This window comes from Monodon monoceros, unplaced genomic scaffold (assembly GCF_005190385.1).
Source record: "Monodon monoceros isolate NGI ecotype Baffin Bay Population unplaced genomic scaffold, NGI_Narwhal_1 Super_Scaffold_18, whole genome shotgun sequence".
NCBI lineage: Eukaryota > Metazoa > Chordata > Mammalia > Artiodactyla > Monodontidae > Monodon > Monodon monoceros.
This window is the reverse complement of record NW_021703774.1, coordinates 168,199,461-168,218,022: the sequence shown is the minus strand read 5'-3', so window position 1 is coordinate 168,218,022 and position 18,562 is coordinate 168,199,461. Positions and strand designations below refer to the sequence as shown.

At 52.9% G+C, this 18,562-nt stretch overlaps 1 protein-coding gene across 1 annotated transcript in view; it reads left to right on the top strand.

Moving 5' to 3' along the window:
* Window positions 1-9,084: 9,084 nt before the first annotated feature.
* The window catches only part of PADI1 (peptidyl arginine deiminase 1), a 32,937-nt gene continuing 23,459 nt past the window's right edge, over window positions 9,085-18,562 (top strand). The window contains exon 1 of the mRNA XM_029229373.1: window positions 9,085-9,230. Coding sequence (XP_029085206.1) covers window positions 9,139-9,230 — 92 coding nt within the window. The 5' untranslated portion in view covers window positions 9,085-9,138. The remainder of the gene's footprint in view (window positions 9,231-18,562) is intronic.

Sequence of the window (18,562 nt, the reverse complement as noted above, 5' to 3'; positions counted from 1 at the left end):
TGAAGGGGGTTGTCCCCTCAGCACCCAGTCCAGGGACGCAGTATGTGATCAGTACCTGTCCAAGTGCAGGGAGCAGGGGGCTTGAAGGAACAGACCCTGGGGGAGCGGGAAGCCGAGAGAGGATCTTGTGGGCTCTAGGACTCCCTCCTTCTCTCTCCTCAGTGTCTCTGTGCCTTTCATTCTCTCTTGGTTTCGGCCCCTCCCTCTGACTTTCAGTCTGTCTCTCTCCGTCTCGGTCTCTCTCTGCATCTCGCTCTGCCTCTGTCCCTGCTTTTCTCTGTGTCTCTCCTCCTCACTCTCTCCCTTTTGTTCTCTGTTTTGGGCCTTCTTTGTCTCTGTCTCTGATTTTCAGACTGTTTCTTTCCGTTTTTCTCCTTCCCTTTCCCATTCTCTCTCCTCTCTGGAGGCCCTCTGGCTTCATTGAACTGCTGGGCCAGGCTGGGGTGGGGAGAAGGCCGAAGCTCTGCTCTCAGGTGACACTGGGGTCCCTGAGGATACTCAGTTCAGTGCCAGGGTCAAGGAGATAAAGGCCAGACAGCCCAAGAGCTCTGTTAAGGGATTGCTGGAACCTCTGCCTGGGGAACATGGGGGCTTCTGACTGGCTACGGGATCTATGGGATGGGTGGCTGAGAACACTTGTACCACTGTGAGTCTAGATATTTTCATTTAAGCCAGCTTCCTGATCCCCCAGAGCCAAAGGCCTGGCCATTCCCTGTCCTTCTGAAATGTGACGTCTTGTCAGAGGGACGAGGAGAATGTGGTTGAAGCAGGTGGTTTCCCAGGGCAGAGCCTGTGGGGGTTACTTAGAGAACAGAACACTTCTGGAAACCAGAACCATCTGGGAGGGCTTCCTGGAGGAGGTGGTCTATGAGGGACCAGGAGGGAGCCTAATAGGCCCAGGAGCCCAGCCTGTGCTGGGTGCTTTATTTATTTATTTTTCAATATTTATTTATTTATTTGGCTGCACCGAGTCTTTGTTGCAGCACACAGGATCTTTAGTTGCGGCTCGCAGGATATTTAGTTGCGGCATGTGAACTCTTGGTTGCAGCATGTGGGATCTAGTTCCCTGACCAGGGATCAAACCCGGGCCCCCTGCATTGGGAGCTTGGAGTTTCACCCACTGGACCACCAGGGAAGTCCACTGTGCTGGGTGCTTTAGAAACGTCAATGGTTTCTTCTTCTGCAGGGTGGGGATAAGCACAGCCACCACCTGGAAGATGTCGAGGATAGTGTGTTGTAAAACCCAGCACCTGGACCAGGTGTGTACATAACAAGTCCCTGTCTGCAGATGAGGCCAAAGCATCCCCAGAGGGGTCAAGTGGCTGCCCGTGGTCATGCGGCCAGTGAATGGCGGGCCAGGGCTGGACCCATGCTCTGTGCGGTGCTGGTACTGCCTCCCCAGCTGCTGATGCCCCTGTATCCGCAGCGCCCCTTCTTCCCTCCCTGGACGTGGGGTAAAGAGAATGGGTTGTGTGGCCTTGGATCAATTGCTGACCCTCTCCGGGTGTATCACCTGGGACAAATCAGACCAGTGGCTTTCTGAGAGGGCCTGAGGAGCCCCAGGCCCCCGTACTAGGGCTGCAGGGCCTACTGGAGGGGGAAGGAGGTGAGCATGTGGGCTTTGAGCCCCTACCTTGCTTGGTCCCAAGGGTCTGCTCTTTAATCTGTTTTAACTGTGGCCTCCTGAACTTCCAGGTTCTCTGTAAAGCCTCCTATTTCCCTGAATTTCTAGGATCGTATGTACCCCCACTCCTCTACCCCAGTCATCAGGGCCCCCCTGCCCCCAGGCTAGCCCCCGACCCCAGGACTCAGGCCAGGCCAAGGCCAGCAGGGGCTGGATGGCCTGGGTCTCTGTCCTGGGAGGCTCGAGGGCTTGAAGGGGTGCCAGAGTTGGGTGGCCGGTGTCCAAAGGACCTTAATGGTGTGAGGTGTCTGGGAACTGGTATCTCTTGGGTCCTCCTGCCATCAGGCCTCTGTGCGGGGGTCTGGGATCGGGGCTGCTCTGGGACCAGCAGGCCAGACACAGGACAGTCTCGCCCCTCCCAGGGCAGAAGCTGGGGGTGCATGTGACGTAACAGGAGAGGCTGAGGCCAGTGGCCCCTGCAGCCTATAACAACACAAGAGCTACCCTGGCTTCATCCTCCTTGGAGGCAGTGGAACATGGTGATTAATACATAATCTCTGAGTCCCAGGGATGGGGCTGCAGCTCTGCCTCTGTCCTCATTAGCAGGACATCTTGGACGTGTTGCTTAAACTCCCTGAGACTAGACTTCCTTCTCTGCAAAGCAGAGGCAACAACAGCGCTTGTCTCCTAGGTTTGATGCAAGAAGAAAAGATGATGCCTGCAAAGCACTTAGTTGGCACGTTGTAAGTGCTCAGTCAGCGCTGGCTTGCATTCTTACAATCCCTTCCCTCCGTGCATGCATCCCTGGTCCTCAGCACATCCCCTTATTGTGGCTTTTACAAAACGTCCTCGTGACAACGTGTTCACACGTCCACGTTCCCCATAAACCATGCTTTCCTATAAGGCAAATTGGGATCTGGTCTTTCTCTTCTATTCTTGGCCCGGCCCATGGTAGATGCCCAAGAAATGTTTGTTGAATAAATGGGTGATTTATTTTGGCAAGATGCTGAACCCTTCTGTACAATGGTTTCTCCAGTGGGAGTCTTGGCTGATGACGTCTCGTCAGTAACATAGCTGGTGAGAACAGCAGTTGGACAGGTCAGATGTAGATGGAGTGTCAGACGACTTGAGAATCCAAGTTTCTAGCTCTGAGGCTGATTCTCGTTTACTCCACATTGCCTCCACCTGGCTTTGTCTTTAGAGGCAAGTCACTCCCCTTCTCTGGACCTCTCAGTCTCTGTGTGTCCTGTGAGGCCCGCAGACCATGTTTTCTGGAAGGGCCTGCCTAGATGTGGAGTTCAGCATTAGGGGACGCCCCCTAACACATTGCTGTCCCCAAGCCCCTTTCCAGGAATGATTCTCCAGCTCTGGGTAAGCCGGTAGAAGGTGTTGAATCCAGGTTTATTCTCACAGTGGGATGTCGGTGGTTGCCAGGTTGGCTGACATTCAAAGGTATTGAATCTCTGCTTTCTCAGCACAAGGAAGAGCCAATATCAAAGAGGATACCCCCAAATTCTCTGCCACTCCCTATTTAATCAAAGGTTTGGATAAAATAAGGATGCTCATGGAGGAGAGTTGGAAGGATACAAAGCACATATTTCTATAGACAGTCCCTTCCCCAGTCTACCTGTGAATCAAGCCAAACCCAACCATAGCGATGTTGTGAATCACTTAGTTTAATATTCCACCCTTGCCCCATTTATTAAACTACACCCAGTGGTGGGGGCATTTCTCGCAGTTCTCAGGGCCTGGAAGAGCCAGGCTTCTATTCCTCAACTGGTTTAGTTTTAACTTCTGAGCACCATGATTCACAGAATTGATTACATTTCCTTTTTTTCCTGGGCCACCAGGAAACTCACAGCTAAGTCTGCCAACCAGATAGGACGTCTCTCCCTGTCTTTTTCTTTCTTTCCCACTCTTTGACTTCATTTTCTCACTTAAAAAGATCAATCACATCCTGGATGTATTTTGTAAGCTGTCTCAAATCCTTTTTGTTAGAATGTGGGCTATGAATCCATGAAAGAAGTGGAAGCGTTGAGTCTTCCTGTGGAGTGGATGCTGGAGGAAGAGACGTGGAAATGGGGAAGGGAGAGCAGGAAGGCTGCTGATGGGCAGAGGTTCATGGAAAAGCCCAGGTCAGGGAGCAACCCCCAGGAAGGGAAGGAGTGCAGCCCAGAGGAAAATGATCAAGATAGGGGCCAGGTACTGAGTGAAGGAGGCTCATCAGGGGCCTGGTCTGGAAGCCTTGAATGCCAGGCTACGTTTCTAATGTTTTTTGGCCGCACCGCGTGGCTTATGGGCTTTTCGTTCCCCGACCAGGGATCAAACCCGGCACCCTGGTAGTGAGAGCACCGAGTCCTAACCACTGGACTGCCAGGGAGTTCCTAAATTTCTATTTTTTGAGGATCCACTCTGCCCCAGGCACTTTACATATGTCCTTAATAATTTCTACATTATTCCAGGCTTTATGAATTAGGAGACTGAGCCTCAGAGAAGGTAAATCATTTGCCCAGGGTTCTGAAATCTAAGAAATGGCAGAGCCCAGACTGGAACCCCAGACAGCAGCCCCCAGCAGTAGGCTTTGCCCACCTTCCTTTATCCTGGGACCATACGGAGCTGTGGAAGGCTTCTCAGGGAATGATGTCATCAGATGTAGGTTTCAAACAGATCACTGCTGCCTGCAGCGTGGAATGCAGTCAGTCTGGGGTCTGGGGGACCAGGAGGCAGCTCAGGTCTCTGCTGAGAGATGATGGTGGCTGGGACCAGGGTAGCAACGGGGATGAGGGTGGGGACAGAGAGGATGGGGTGGGGTCAAGAGAGATTTGGGAGGGAGAGCAGACGGGTCAGGTGGTGTGACTTTCGATGCTGGCGGTGGGGAAGGAGAAGATGTGCTGCGGAGGCAGCTGAGTCGGCCACCTGCGGAGATGGGGCTGATCTTACCTGACCACAGCCCCGCAGGCCTAGACCTTGCCCAGTCCAGCCCCCCTACGCGGTGTCATTAGCTTTGTTGACCTTGCCACGTGGAGCCATAGATGTCCCAGAGCCGAGGAAGGAGTTGGTGATTCCTGAAGGTCCCTGGTGACCTGGGCTGGGGTTTCGGGGCTCTGAGGGGACAGTGTGGACCCAGTTGGGTGACTCATGGCCCCCACCACTTCCTGCCTTTAGAGCCGCTAGCCCCAGGCGCTCTGGCCCTGCAGGAATTAGTGGGTATCCTGCCTTCTCACAATGGCTGAGTCAGAGTAATAGGGAGAGAGTAAAGGGACAAATTAAATAGTTAATCCCACTAGGGGATTGTAAGTAAAGAAAAAAGTATGGGAGACCTCTGTAAGTTAATGATCACTCAAGAAAACAGGTTTGCTTAGCCACAAAAGCAAGCAAGCTTGCTTAACAGTGAAACAATTCAACAGAAGCACGAGACATGCCCCAAAACAATAAAACAATGGTGGCATGAGTCCCACATCCTGCCCAGTGAGCTCAATAAGTTAATGACCCCTAGGACGTGCTCTCTGCACACATAAAAATCAATCATTTACAGTCGTGGCTTGACCACGTAGGGACAAGAAAACTCCCTGGCCCAACTTGGAGGAGGAGCTGGTGATGGAAGCGTGACATCTGCTCAAGAATGAGGAAGAAGGTGGTTATTTCCTCCTCCCCACTCTTCCTTTGATTATAAAACTGTAGCCCACTAACTTCTTGGGGCGTGGCACCCTCTTGCCCATTCGCTTGTCAGCTTCACAAGCGTCCTATTCTATTAAATCACTTTTTATCTATCACTTTGCCTTTCGCTGAATTCTTTCTGCTCTGAGACATAAAGAACCGGGGCTTCTCAAAGCACCCCCAAAATGCCACCTAGTGGTTTCGAGAGCCCTCGGGGCCCTTCCTCCATCCACCTGGGGGTCCAGGATCCTGCTCTGGGTATCAGGGGCACAGAAGGGTGTTGGGGGTGACCTGGGAGGTCCCAGAGGGGTGTGTCCATATAAGAAACTGAGAGGACTCAACAGGTGGTGAGAACTCTGATTTCTAGAACAGCACCTATATACAGAAAGTGCCCAATAGATGTTTTTTCAATCAAGAAATGAAGGGAGGAAGGAAAACCTTGGATCCAGTGACTGCTATGTCATCTCAGGGATGTCATTGCTTTTCTCTGAGCCTTGGCTCACCCAACTGGAAAATGGAGGAGCTGGTCTGATGGTCTTCAGGGACCCTTCCAGCTTGAAGCTGAGGATTCTGGAAAGGAGAGGGAACTGTCCCCGTGGTGCTCAGGGGTGTGGGGCATGGAGAAAGGCCACAGGCAGGGTGTCTAGGAGCTAAGCTCTGCAGGTCCTCCCTCCCTCCCTCCACTGTTGTCCTAGGAAAGCTCAGGCACAGACTCTGTGTATGTGTGTTGGGGGGGGGCTCCCCCAGAGTGGAAGAGCCCACAGCTGGTGTCAGCTATCATGCGAACAGCTCAGAGCCCACTCTGACTGGTCATAAGGCCCGAGACAGGCAGGTTCCATGTCCCGATGGTGTCAAGGCTCACCTGGGCCCAGGTAGCTTATCCCCGTGGGCATCATATGACTTCCCCAACCAGGGTTATACCCTCCTTACCCAGCAATTCATAAACAGTCAGTGCTGGGGTCTCTAACTAAAGGCCCAAGGGTCAGGTCTGACTTACAGATGAGTTAGTTTTGCTTGAGCCGTAGTGTTCTGCTTTTTAAGAAACATTGAATTTCAATACATTGGACAAAGCAGGCTCTATTCCCTTTGCCACAGTTGCCACTTGTCCCTATTGTCTTGTACTTGGTAGCTTCACACATGTTATCTGCCTGACCCCTGAAGGCATTTGGAAACTCTGAGCTCGATCAACAGCCCTGCTTTGTGGACAGGGAGACTGGAGCAGGGAGAATGGAATCCTAGATGACCCAGAGGTTGGAAGAGCCCTTGAGATCACAAAGGTCTCATTTTCAGATCTCTGTCCCAGTATCATTTCTTTGGAGACCTTCCCTGATCAAAGCAGCACCCCTATCCTCTCTGTCCCGTACCCTGCTCTGTTTGTCCTCATCACCTCCTGACATCCCCCTCTCTAGCCTCCCAGTTTATTCTCTGTCCCTCTTGCTACTCTGTGTGCCCCATGAGGGCAGGGACTTGGTTTCACTGTTGTATCCCTAGTGCCAGAATAATGCCTGGCGCATGGTAGGTGCTCAAAAAAATTGTTGAAGAATGGGGAAAATGAGGCGCTAGGCATGGTAGCACCAGCCCCAGAACCCCTCCCTGCTACAGTTTCCCTGGGTGGTTCCAGGGACGTCCTGGAGTTGTGCTGGAGTCTCATGGTCACCCAGCAAACCCCAGGCCTCTGCCCCTGCACAGCGCTGTGTTTGGAGGTAAACCCAGCTGTGTCCTACCTGCCAGAAGGGAGAGGGGCCATGGTGTCATCTGGCTCCCCCACCCCTCCTACTCCCAGACCTGACGAATCATGCCTGGAATCCCAAGTTCAAATAGACCACAGTCTGGGTGTGCAGGAGGTACCTTTTGTGGGTTGTGGGCAGGGCAAGGGTCTGGGCAGGTCTTGGTGTCTTAAGTGTTCTCAGAACCAGAAGAAACTAGAGGAAGGGAGCAAATTGCAGAGGGTGGGCAGGGAGACTGGGAGCAGGAAACTCTTCTTATTTTTCTTCCAAGAGAGACTTTATTTTTTTCAAAGGTAAAAATATTTGCTTATAAAAACTGAGCACGAAGAAAAGGTAAAAAGGACACGCTCTTCTTCCTCCCAGGTAGAGGTCTCCACAGTACAAGCCCCTCTAGGGTCAGATGGCCTGGGCTCAAGTCCTGGCGTGACCACTTTCCAGCTACGGATCTTGAGAGGGTCTTTAACTTGTCGGTGCCTCGGTTTCTTCTTGTAAAATGGGGATATTTGTGTTCCTCTCAGCCTCTCTGCCCACTCTCTGCTATTGTCTCTTCCTTTCCTCCAGCTCTGAGTACATTTCTTTTTAAGACACCATGACCTGCCCAGGCCCCTGCCCTGCCCACAACCCATAAAAGACACATCCTGCACACCCAGGCTGTAGTCAGTTTGAACTTGGGATTCCATTCTTAATCAGTACCTGTCAACTAGTATTGTCGTGAGGATTAGATAAGTAAATCCACGGAAGAGGCTTAGAACAGTGCTTGGCACACAGTGAGGGCTATGGATGCGTTTGCTAGCATCTCATCATCACCATCACCATCATCACCATTGGCATCACCGTTACCATCATCATCTTTGCAGACAGCTCTTTATGCACCAACCTGCCTTCCTCTCTCTTTCCAATCTGTCCACCCACCCATCCACCCACCCACCCATCCACCCACCCACCCATCCATCCACCCACCCATCCACCCACCCATCCATCCACCCACCCATCCATCCACCCACCCATCCACCCACCCATCCATCCATCCTTCTCTAATGGGAATATCCCCACATGCTCTTCAGGAACCTGTTTTATACACTCCACATTACATTACAGATAAACAAAATGGCTCAGGTCCTGGTTAATGGGGAGGGGTGAGAGTGATGGAAACAAAATCATTGAGCATCCTTGAAGTGCTGTTTTGCTGGGTTCTGTATCCATGTGGCAAACCTAGACTCTGCCTCAGTGCTTTTGGGTGTAATGAACTTTGCAGATCAAGAACACTTGCAATCAGGTATGTTGGCAGTAAGAAGGATCATTCCAGGAAGATCTTCGAAATCAAAAGTAACCAAGTAAAAGTCTATGCCATTTGTGTGTTTCCCATCTCCCTAATCAGACTGGGCGTTTCTGGAGTTGGGGACTGTGTCCCCTCATACAGACTCTTCCTGTAAAATGAGGAGACTACTAATAGTTGCCAGGCTTTCTTCTAGCGAATACTAGGTGCCAGGCACTGTGCTAACCCTCCTACACATAGCTCATGTAATCTCCACACCAACCCAGTGGAACAGGTACTACGGCTACAACTGCCATCTTCTCCGTGGAGAAACGGAGCCATGGAGAGGTTGAAGAACTTGCCAAGATCACAGGTTCTAAGTGGCAGAGCCGGAACAGTCTGATTGCACCGTGCTTTTATGTGCTAACTGATCCCTTAATGTATGACATAAGATCTGCAAGCCACTTAGCCAGCACAGAGCCCTCAGAAAATGCTGACATCGTTACCGTGTAGATTCAGGCACTGAGAGTCTGAGGATAGAGGTGAAGCTAGAGAAAGGGGGACGGGGGCTGCTGGGGAGCTTGTCTTCTGTCGACAGCTGAGCCCTGCTCCACCAGGGGTTCCTGCTTCCCCATCCCCCAGAGACGCCTTGGGTGCCTCCTCCCTCAGCCTCTTGGATTGACAGGCCGAAGTGAGGAGGGATGGGCATGGAGGTGGGGACCGGGCTCAGGCAGGCGAATCAGGTCATAGTGTGAAATAAAAGGGAGGAGGAAAGCACTGAAACTTCAGAACTCACGCTCCTTCCTGGAGACGAGGTGCCTAGGAGAGGAGCTAGGAAGCCAGGGCGCACGGAGGCTTGGAGCCTGGGGGACAGGATGGCCCCACAGAGAGCTGTGCAGCTGTCCCTGAAGAAGCCCACCTATGCTGTGTGTGTGGTGGGAATCGAAACATACGTGGATGTTTACAGGTGAGAGCCGAAAGCACCCACCTGGCTGCAGAGGGCTGGGCTGGGCTGGAGGACCCGCGGCAATGGGGTGGGCGCCTGGTGGACGAATGGGGCATATTGGAGGATGCTGACAAGAGGTTGTTTGGACAGCAGAGCAGAGGGACTAGGATATCAGGTCCATCTTGGGGCTCTGGCTCCTGGCACCAGGGTCAAGCCTTTGGCCTCAAGCCCCTGGATGACTGTTCCAGCTCTGAGCCCTGGGGACAGACTTTAGGGTCTGGGTTCTGCGTTCTGACGTCCCAGTGGAACTTGTGTGGAGCATCAGAATGAGTTGTTGCTCAAGACAGAGGACAGGACTGGCCTCCCCTGATTTTGCCCTCAATTTCTTGCCAATGACCCATCTCTCTGAGGTGGGGAGGGGCAGTGTGTGTGGTGCAGCTCGTTCCTAGAAGGCCAGCCGGGGCGACTGGGATCAAGATGGAGTGGTTAGGGAATGATTCAATGTGTTAATGAAAGAAAAGAACTGGGATAAGCCTGGGGCTTATGTTTCAATGTGTATTTTAATAAAGGAAAAGAACTTGGAACAAGCCTGGGGCTTGTGTTTGCCAGGAGGATGATGGTGATTATGGCACTGAAGGCACCTCTCAGGGCAGTGGAAGCATTAGCTTCCCCTGTTGGTCCCAATACTTCCTGGCCTGGCTTTACCCAGATGGAGGTCCAGGGACCTGGCCCAGTGTGAGTTTCCCCACCTGGCCATTGAGGAAGTTGGTCTTGGGGGTCTTTGGGGGTCTTTGGGGGTCTTTCCAACTCAACACACTCTCTATGAGCTCCATCTCTACTGGATCGGATGGGACCAGAGACCCTGCAGATGGGCAGGGGGCAGTCAAGGTGGGAGTCTCCCTCCCAGAGTAGGTGGGGGCTGAGGTCTGTTATAAGGTGGGATCTGAGCTGGGCCCAGCTTCACCTGGCCTCAGGGGAGCCTCTGCCCCAGAAGACCTCCCTGCCTCCCTCTCTGGGGCAGTGGCCTGGGGCTGGGGAGGGAGAGCCAGGAGCCCTGGGAGGCCAGACCTCGGCTCTAAGTCATGCTGGGGGCCCTGGCGTGGGGCTGGTTCTCTTGCATCTGGGTGGCTAACAGAGATCCCATTTTCTGCTGCCCTTTTATCATACAGTTGCCAGACTTGGCAAGTGAAAATACAGGGCACCCAGTTAAGTTTACATTTCAGATTTTAAAAAATGCTTTTTTTTTAAAGTATATTGCATGGAACGTACTTTTTTTTTTTTTTTTTTTTTAATGCTGTTTAGCTGAAATCCACATTTAGCTAGGCATCCTGTACTTTATCTGGTAACTCCACTTTAACATCAAAAGTAGGGAAGAGGTCTCTAGTGAGCCCCTATCTTCCCGATTCCAGACCCCTGTTCTCATCCCAGGGGATGGCTATTTCTGGAAGGTAATTTCAGAACCTCGGGCCCTACATGATAGGTTGTGCTGCTGACTGAGGACAGAAGCATTTGACTGGGAGCCAGGAGACTTAGGTTCTGGTTCGGGCTCTGCCACTGACTTGCTGTCTGGCGTGGGCCAAGCCACTGGCCCTCTCTGGGCCCTGGCAGGATGAACTGAGCCCCTTATTCAGTTTAGCGTGGCGGTAAAGCACCCACACCCTGGACTTGGACAGACTCGGGTCCTCATCCTAGCTCCACTGGTGGCTGTGGGACCCTGGGCAAGCTGCTGCATTTTTCTGAGCCTGTTACCTCATCTGACAAATGGGGAAGCAATAGCACTGATGTTAATGGCTTAGGGGGAGCATGATTGTGAGCATGCACATGTAGGGCCCTTGCTCTGTGAGAGTGGGAAGTGCTTACAGCTCTGGCAGCTCTGTGGGTTCCCTTTCCTTCACTATTTGTTCTTCCCATCATGTGTCAGAGGGTGGAAGGAGCAAAGGACAGATCAGCGGGTGTGTGGTGGGAACACGGGGAGATGTCATCTGTAAACTCCTTTGGGGTCACCAAGTGCTTTAGCATCCTCAAGTGTGGGCCGTGGCCCAGCCGAGGGGAAGCTGCCTGGTTGTCTGTAGCTGCTGTGCTCTGGCTGACTCTGGGAGAGGGGGCTGCTCTGGGGTCCTGAGTGAGCACCGTGAGGGACCTGTACCCAAGAGCCCTTCAAGAAACATCACCCCTGGATGGACCTAGAGTCTGTCATACAGAGTGAAGAAAGTCAGAAAGAGAAAAACAAATACCGTATGCTAACACATATATATGGAATCTAAGAGAAAAAAAAAGGTCATAACCTAGGGGTAAGACGGGAATAAAGACACAGACCTACTAGAGAATGGACTTGAGGATATGGGGAGGGGGAAGGGTAAGCTGTGACAAAGTGAGAGAGTGGCATGTACATATATACACTACCAAACGTAAAATAGATAGCTAGTGGGAAGCAGCCGCACAGGGAGATCAGCTCGGTGCTCTGTGACCACTTAGAGGGGTGGGATAGGGAGGGTGGGAGGGAGGGAGATGCAAGAAGGAGGGGATATGGGAACATATGTATATGTATAACTGATTCACTTTGTTATAAAGCAGAAACTAACACACCATTGTAAAGCAATTATACTCCAATAAAGATGTTAAAAAAAAGAAAAAAAGAAACTTCACCCTGGACGTTGGTAGTGACTAGCGTCATAGCCACGGAGAATCTCTAAACTAGAAAACAGAAGTTTATTCTGCAGCAAGTCGGTTTAAAAGTAGACCTAAAGAAGAACTTCCAGCCACTGAGGTCTCTGATAGGTGGAGAAAGGTGATGTAGAATTGTCAAGACAGGTGGAGGAAAGGGGTCGTGTATTGACAACCTGGGAAGGTTTAAGAGGAGCCTGAAGCTCACTCCAGGGCCTTGGCTGTCTAGGATGAAGGGGCTGTACTTGATGATGAACTTGGGGCTTTCCCACTCCCAGTGCCAGGTGCCTGGCTCCAGCTGAGGCCGAGTAAGGGGCCTCTGTTTGGCCTTGCTGGTAGAAGGCGGAAGCCCCCCAGAAGAGGGTCACCTGTGCTGGTCACCTGAGCTGCCCAGACTCCCAACCTTCCAGAGCCAGTGGAGATGGGCGTGTGGGAGTCATGGGATGTGATTAATTCCCCCATGTGCTCTCTAGGCTGGTTATTTGGGGGTAATTGTGTGCCCCAGGGGGTCCCAGCCCAAGGAACCTTAGAAATCCCCTGACTCAGCATGCACTGCAGATCCTACACCCTCACCCAAGCGGGCTAGCTCTCCACCGCGACCCCCTGGGTTTGGCCAGATAGCCCTGGCTGTCTCTGTCCTTTTCTTGGAGGTGGTCCCCAGAGGACTTATGCCAAAAAAGAGGGGGTGTGTCATGGGGAATCCATTAGCCGTCCAGCCTGGCGCTCCCTGGCTGCCCAGAGGCCAGAATCAGAGTCCCAGGCTGGAGATCACATGAACATTTATCCTTAGGGATGGAGGAGAAGGCTGGCTGGGTGGGGCTAGGGACAATCTCCTGGATTTTTTCTAAGCCTCCCCCAGCCCTACACAAGCCTCAAAGCCAAATAGACTCTTAGATCCAAGATGACTGGAATTCCAGGAGCACAGGGAATGGGGTCTCTGTAGGGCCTCTCAGATGAGCCAGAGAAAAGACCCAGACCACTTCTCTTTTCTGGGGTTCCCTGTATTTCAAAAACCCAAAATGCCAAAACAGAGTTGTAAAACTTGTGGTCTATATATTCTTTTTTTAAAAAAATGAATTTATTAAAAAAATAATAATTATAAATAAATAAATTTATTTTATTTATTTATTTTTGGCTGTTTTGTGTCTTCGTTGCTGTGTGTGGGCTTTCTCTAGCTGAGGTGAGCAGGGGCTACTCTTCATTGCAGTGCGCGGGCTTCTCACTGCAGTGGCTTCTCTTGTTGTGGAGCACGGGCTCTAGGCTCGTGGGCTTCAGTAGTTGCAGCACACAGGCTCAACAGTTGTGGCTCGCAGGCTCTAGAGCACAGGCTCAGTAGCTGTGGCGCACGGGCTTAGTTGCTCTGCGGCATGTGGGATCTTCCCAGACCAGGTCTCAAACCTGTGTCCCCTGCATTGGCAGGCAGATTCTCAACCACTGCACCACCAGGGTAGTCCTGATCTATATATAATTGATGTTTACATTAAGTAAATTAATGCTTTTAACTTGCGAAGAAGTACAATGAAACATAATTGTGCTCCTCAGGGATAATTACAGGATTGAGGCCAACACTAATTCATGATGAGTGACAGGCTCCGAGAGCCGGGCTGGGACCTGGATTTAAAGCCAGGTGAGGATCTCCTCTCCTACTTGTTCCGTCCTGTTGCTGTATCGCATTCCTTCATTGGAAGTGATGTTAATGTTTAGATTCGAGGGTTCTTGGAGATTATGAGGCCGGGGTCCCCTGTAAGGTCCACGGAGCCAGGAGAGGCCAGGGAGTTACAGGATCTGGATGTGAAATGGGGCAGTGTGAGTTCTTGAAACGTAAAATACTGGCATCAGAGAGGGTACCAGAGGTCAGACGCCCCCTAAGTCTACAGATGTCCCTGCCTCCCTGGTCCTCGTTGCTAACTAACTCCCATTTTGAGACCTGGGAATCCATTCAGTCACTCTTCCCTCCCCTCTTCTGGCCCTATAGCCCCTTCCCTGTCCCCGCTTCTCCTTCCCATCATTTTGGTCTTGGAACCTCTCCTCATCCTTGACTGTCTCCTCTTCCCCCTACTGCTCCCATCACTTCCAACTCCACTTCTCTCTCCTCCCCCCAATCCCCACCTTCCTCTCTTGGTGGCGGGCCCGGGGCCAGGCAGCAGACCCCAAGAGAAGACTTGAGATGCAGGGAATGGAGGGGTGATCGCTCACCCATGATGTAGATGCCTCCTTGACCCCCAAAATGCTTTCCCTGTGATGTGTTGTCCTCTCCTTTGCTATGTCCAGAGAAGCTTCCATTCCCTTTGCTGTGGCTTTTAAGCAGCTGTTCAGCTCTGCCAAGTGGTTCTGATGCTCAAAGACGTATGGGAGGTGGGGGTGAGGCTGGAAGGAACTGGCAAATCCACACCCAGCCAAAGACATCAGCCACCTGGGGAGCCCAGGAAGGGGACCTCAGCTGTGGGCCGGGAGCAGTGGGGGCGATTCCAAATGCTGCCACCCAGGGGTGGGTGCCGAGGGAGCTGGGACCTGCCGGAACTTTTCAGGAGCCTGGCCTCGCAGCAGGTACAGGCCTGAGTTGGGTCTCCAAATGCACCCTGGGCCCCAGAACAGAGAACCCAGTCACTCTGCATTTGAGACCAAGGCCACCTGAAGCCCTGCCAAGCACTTCTCCAGCACACCTTCCCTGCCACGTTTATGACCCTGCCTATACCCCCACCTGGGTCTCCATTGCTGTGCTGGGAGAGTGGGCAAAGGGAAGGCCAGAAATTCCTCAGGAGGATCCTGCAGAGGGTGTGGTCTGAGCCAGGCTGCCAGATGTAGTGAAAGGGTGGGCTGGGGCTTCCGGACCTGGACAAGAAGGAAGGCCTGGGCCCCAGAGGAGGAAGCTCCATTGGGATGGGGCCTCTGAGAGTCAGTTCGATGACTGCAGAGAACAAGATGGCTGGTAACCAGTCATAACCACCAGTTAGGGTCAGGCTGGTCCTTGCAGGCTGTGTGACTTTGGGCCAGTTACTTAGCCTCTCTGAGCCTGTTTCCTCCCATGCTAGATGAGGATAATATCACCAGTTAATTGCACCTGTGAATTTGGCCCCCATTTTACAGATGAGAATTGCATAATCCACGGAGCACAGCCATACAATTTCCCATCTTGCAGATGGGGAAACTGAGGCTGAGAGGGGAGAAGTGACTCATGATTCTGACTTTCCATTCAGGGCTCTTCTCTTAAGGATGTTCTGGCCCCCAGCTCCTGTTTGCCTCTGCTGGGAAGGCCCGGGGTGGAAAGCTGCCACCTCCCATCTCTAGCCCCCATCCTTGGGCAGGCAGGGGTCCACTGAAAGAAGGCCTGACCAGCCCGGCCCTCCTTGCAGGCTCTCTGGGTGTGGCCTTAGCTGAGCAATGACAGGGCATAAGGCACCCGTGATTCTTATCTCTGGGAAGGAAGGAAAGAGGGAGAGGACATAACTACACCCTGTGTGATTCTACACTTAGGGGAAAATCCCTGCCTGTGATGTGGGGTCTGCCTGTGATGTGATGTCAGCCATTGCCCTCCCCAACCTCTGTCGGCCACAGCCAGCACCCAGGGAGGACCAAGGAGGAAGCCACACGGGGGCCTGAACTTTCTGTGACCTTTGCCTCGCTGTGGTCACTTGACAAATGTTACTGGTCACCCGCTCCTTATTCAGCTCTGTGCTGGGCTGAGGCACCTGGAGATTATATGACCCACCCCCGCCCCCGAGGGGCTCCCATCTTAGTCTGGGAGCTAAAAAACCTTCAGAATGTGGACGCTAACAATTGCATCGCTAACCGGGTTTGGGGTCAGGTCTGAGAGTGAAGGGAGATGGAAGAATCCTATTCCCCAGGCTCTGCCTGCTCCCCATGCCCCTTGTGACAGTGATGACAATGGTGACAGCACCATCTTCAGCTCACGGTGCTTGCTGTACTATCTCAATTAAATCTCACAACAAGCCTCTGAGGTAGTGACTACTACGATCCCCATCTTGCAGACAAGGAAACTGAGACACAGAGATGTCAAGAGACTTGCCCAAAGTCACACAGCCAACAAATGGCAGAGCTGGGATTTGAACCCAGGTTTGCCTGATCGCAAATTCTATGAGCTCAACCCCAAGAGAGCCCGTTATTGGGGAATTTTCTGCGTTGCTGGGTTGGTGCGAGGGGTGGGTGAGGGCAAGGCAGGGGATGAGCTTTGGAGTCAGACCCTGAGCGGGGTCACATCTCAGCTCTCCCTTGTCGCCCCACGTGGGACCTCCCTCTGAATTTCACATCATCTGTAAAATGGGGAGAAGAATAATAACCGCTCTGCTCAGCAAACAGGGGCCGTAGGGATGGAATCAGAATGGAGCAAAAGTACTTTGGGGCCCGTGATGTCCCTGACCTGGGTGGATGCCATGAGGGCAGGGCCAGGGCTGACTCATCTCTTCTTTCCTGGTGCCCAGCGTGGCACAGTAGGTGCTCAGGAAATGCATGTTGAGGCAGAGCGGCCGACAGCAGTAACAGGACTCCGTGTGCTCCCCGGAGCTGACGTTCTTTAGGGCCGGAGCCTGTGGGGGTCTGGCCAGCTCCGTGGGACTGTTGGCCACAGTGGTTCTCGGCTCCTGGCAGAAGCGACCACAGACCTGGTCGTACCTGAGAGGACTTGCCAGGTCCTGCTGGCTGGTCCCAGGGCATTTCTTGTGGCTTCAGTCCAGGGAACATCAAGTCCGGGACACCTGGAGAGTGACACCTCTGGGGCTCTGGGCAGACAGGTGGCTGATCAAGTGTGAAGGGGGAGTCACAGGCTTGGCTGGCCTGGTCTGCTCAAGGGCTGCCTGCCAGCTTGCTCCTCAGCCTTTCCATCCAGTTCTGCATTATTCTCCCTTCTGCCCTCACCTCTCCCCCAGCACAATGCCCTGGACAAGCCTCCAGGGCAACCTGGTCCTCTGCCGCCACCCCCATACCCACTCCCCTAGCTGGAGGCGGGGTCAGCCCCATCCTGCCCTCCCTGCCCAGACCCTAGGCTGGGCAGAGGGGTCCCCTGACCCCTGAGATCGTCCCTAGGGGCTGGTGGTATCCAAGCAGCAGGTAGGATGGACAGCAGGGGAGGGACTCCATGACTGCTATGTTTCTCTTCTCCCTAGAGACCAGGTGGTCAACTTCCGAGTAGTTGAGATAAGGTGTGGCCTGTGGAGCCCCAGTGGGAGGAAGCTTCTGGATACAGGTTGCAGCCAAGTAAAAGGAAAAGCTTTCTAATTACCTGAGCTGTCAAAGCACAGAGGGCTGTAAGGTAGTGAGCTGCCTGTTCAAGCACAGAGTTCTGCGATGGGCAAGGAGCTGGCCAGGATGGCCTCTGAGGCCCCTCTCTCACCCAAGGCCTATGAAGATACTTCACAGTCTCATTGTCTTAGGGCAGAAAGGGGCCAGAGGTCATGGGTGCCAACTTCCTGGTCTGCACTGACTTCACCCCTGCAAATTTCAGGTGCGTGGAGGGGGAAGAGGGCTCTCCTGCCTCAGTGCCCCACATCCTGCCGGCTCCCAAGGGATCACATTGAAGCGCTTGTGTTGCAAAGTTTCAACATTTTCCTTTTTCCTTCCTACGTCTTCCCTGACTATTTCCTTCCTCCGGTCCCCGCCAGGGACACGCTCAGGGCACACACACTCATTTTCAAGTCAGCGGGACAGCATAATACAGAAGACAAACCTGCTGCTCCTTCCATCCTTTGCCAGGAAGGTTAACCTCTCTGAGAAGATTTCTTCATCTGCTAAATGAGGACAGCAAGGGTTCCTGCGAGGGTTGTTGTGAAGGGTAGACGAGGCACCAAAAGCTGAGCATGGGGCCTCCCTGGTGGTGCAGTGGTTGGGAGTCCGCCTGCCGATGCAGGGGACACGGGTTCGTGCCCCGGTCCGGGAGGATCCCACAAGCCGCGGAGCGGCTGGGCCCGTGAGCCATGGCCGCTGAGCCTGCACGTCCGGAGCCTGTGCTCCGCAACGGGAGAGGCCACAACAGTGAGAGGCCCGCGTACCGCAAAAAAAAAAAAAAAAAAAAAAAAAAAGACAGGGTGAGGGACAGCGTTTTGGGGTGTGTGATCTGCTCGTGCACATTCTTCTGCTCGGTTGGTGGTGAGGTAATTGGGAGTCAACATCATCAACCTTCTGGTTCCAACCTGTCTGGGGCCTCTGTGCTTGTGGGCAGCATGCAGTTAACTTCTTCCACCTGGTGGGGGCTTCAGTATCTGCCAAAGAGCTCGAAGGATGCGGCTCAGAATATTATCCATAGCCCTTGAGGAGGAGCTAGAGATCCTTGACTTTGTTTAATGGCTAAACTATTATTATTTTGTCTTGCTTGGCTGTTTTCCATTGTTTCTGCATTTTCTCATTTTTCTGATTAAATTTATTCTTTGGAACTTGGGGGAAGGCCTAGGAGGCTAAAATTACAAACAAGAGGCAGGCAGAAGACATGGTGGAGGGGGGGTCTGTCCCGGGGAGGTCCATAGGTTCTTTTTTTTTTTTTTTAGCGGGCCTCTCACTGTTGTGGCCTCTCCCGTTGCAGAGCACAGGCTCTGGATGCTCAGGCTCAGCGGCCATGGCTCACGGGCCCAGCCGCTCCACGGCATGTGGGATCTTCCCGGACCAGGGCACGAACCCGTGTCCCCTGCATCGGCAGGTGGACTCTCAACCACTGCGTCACCAGGGAAGCCCGGTCCGTAGAT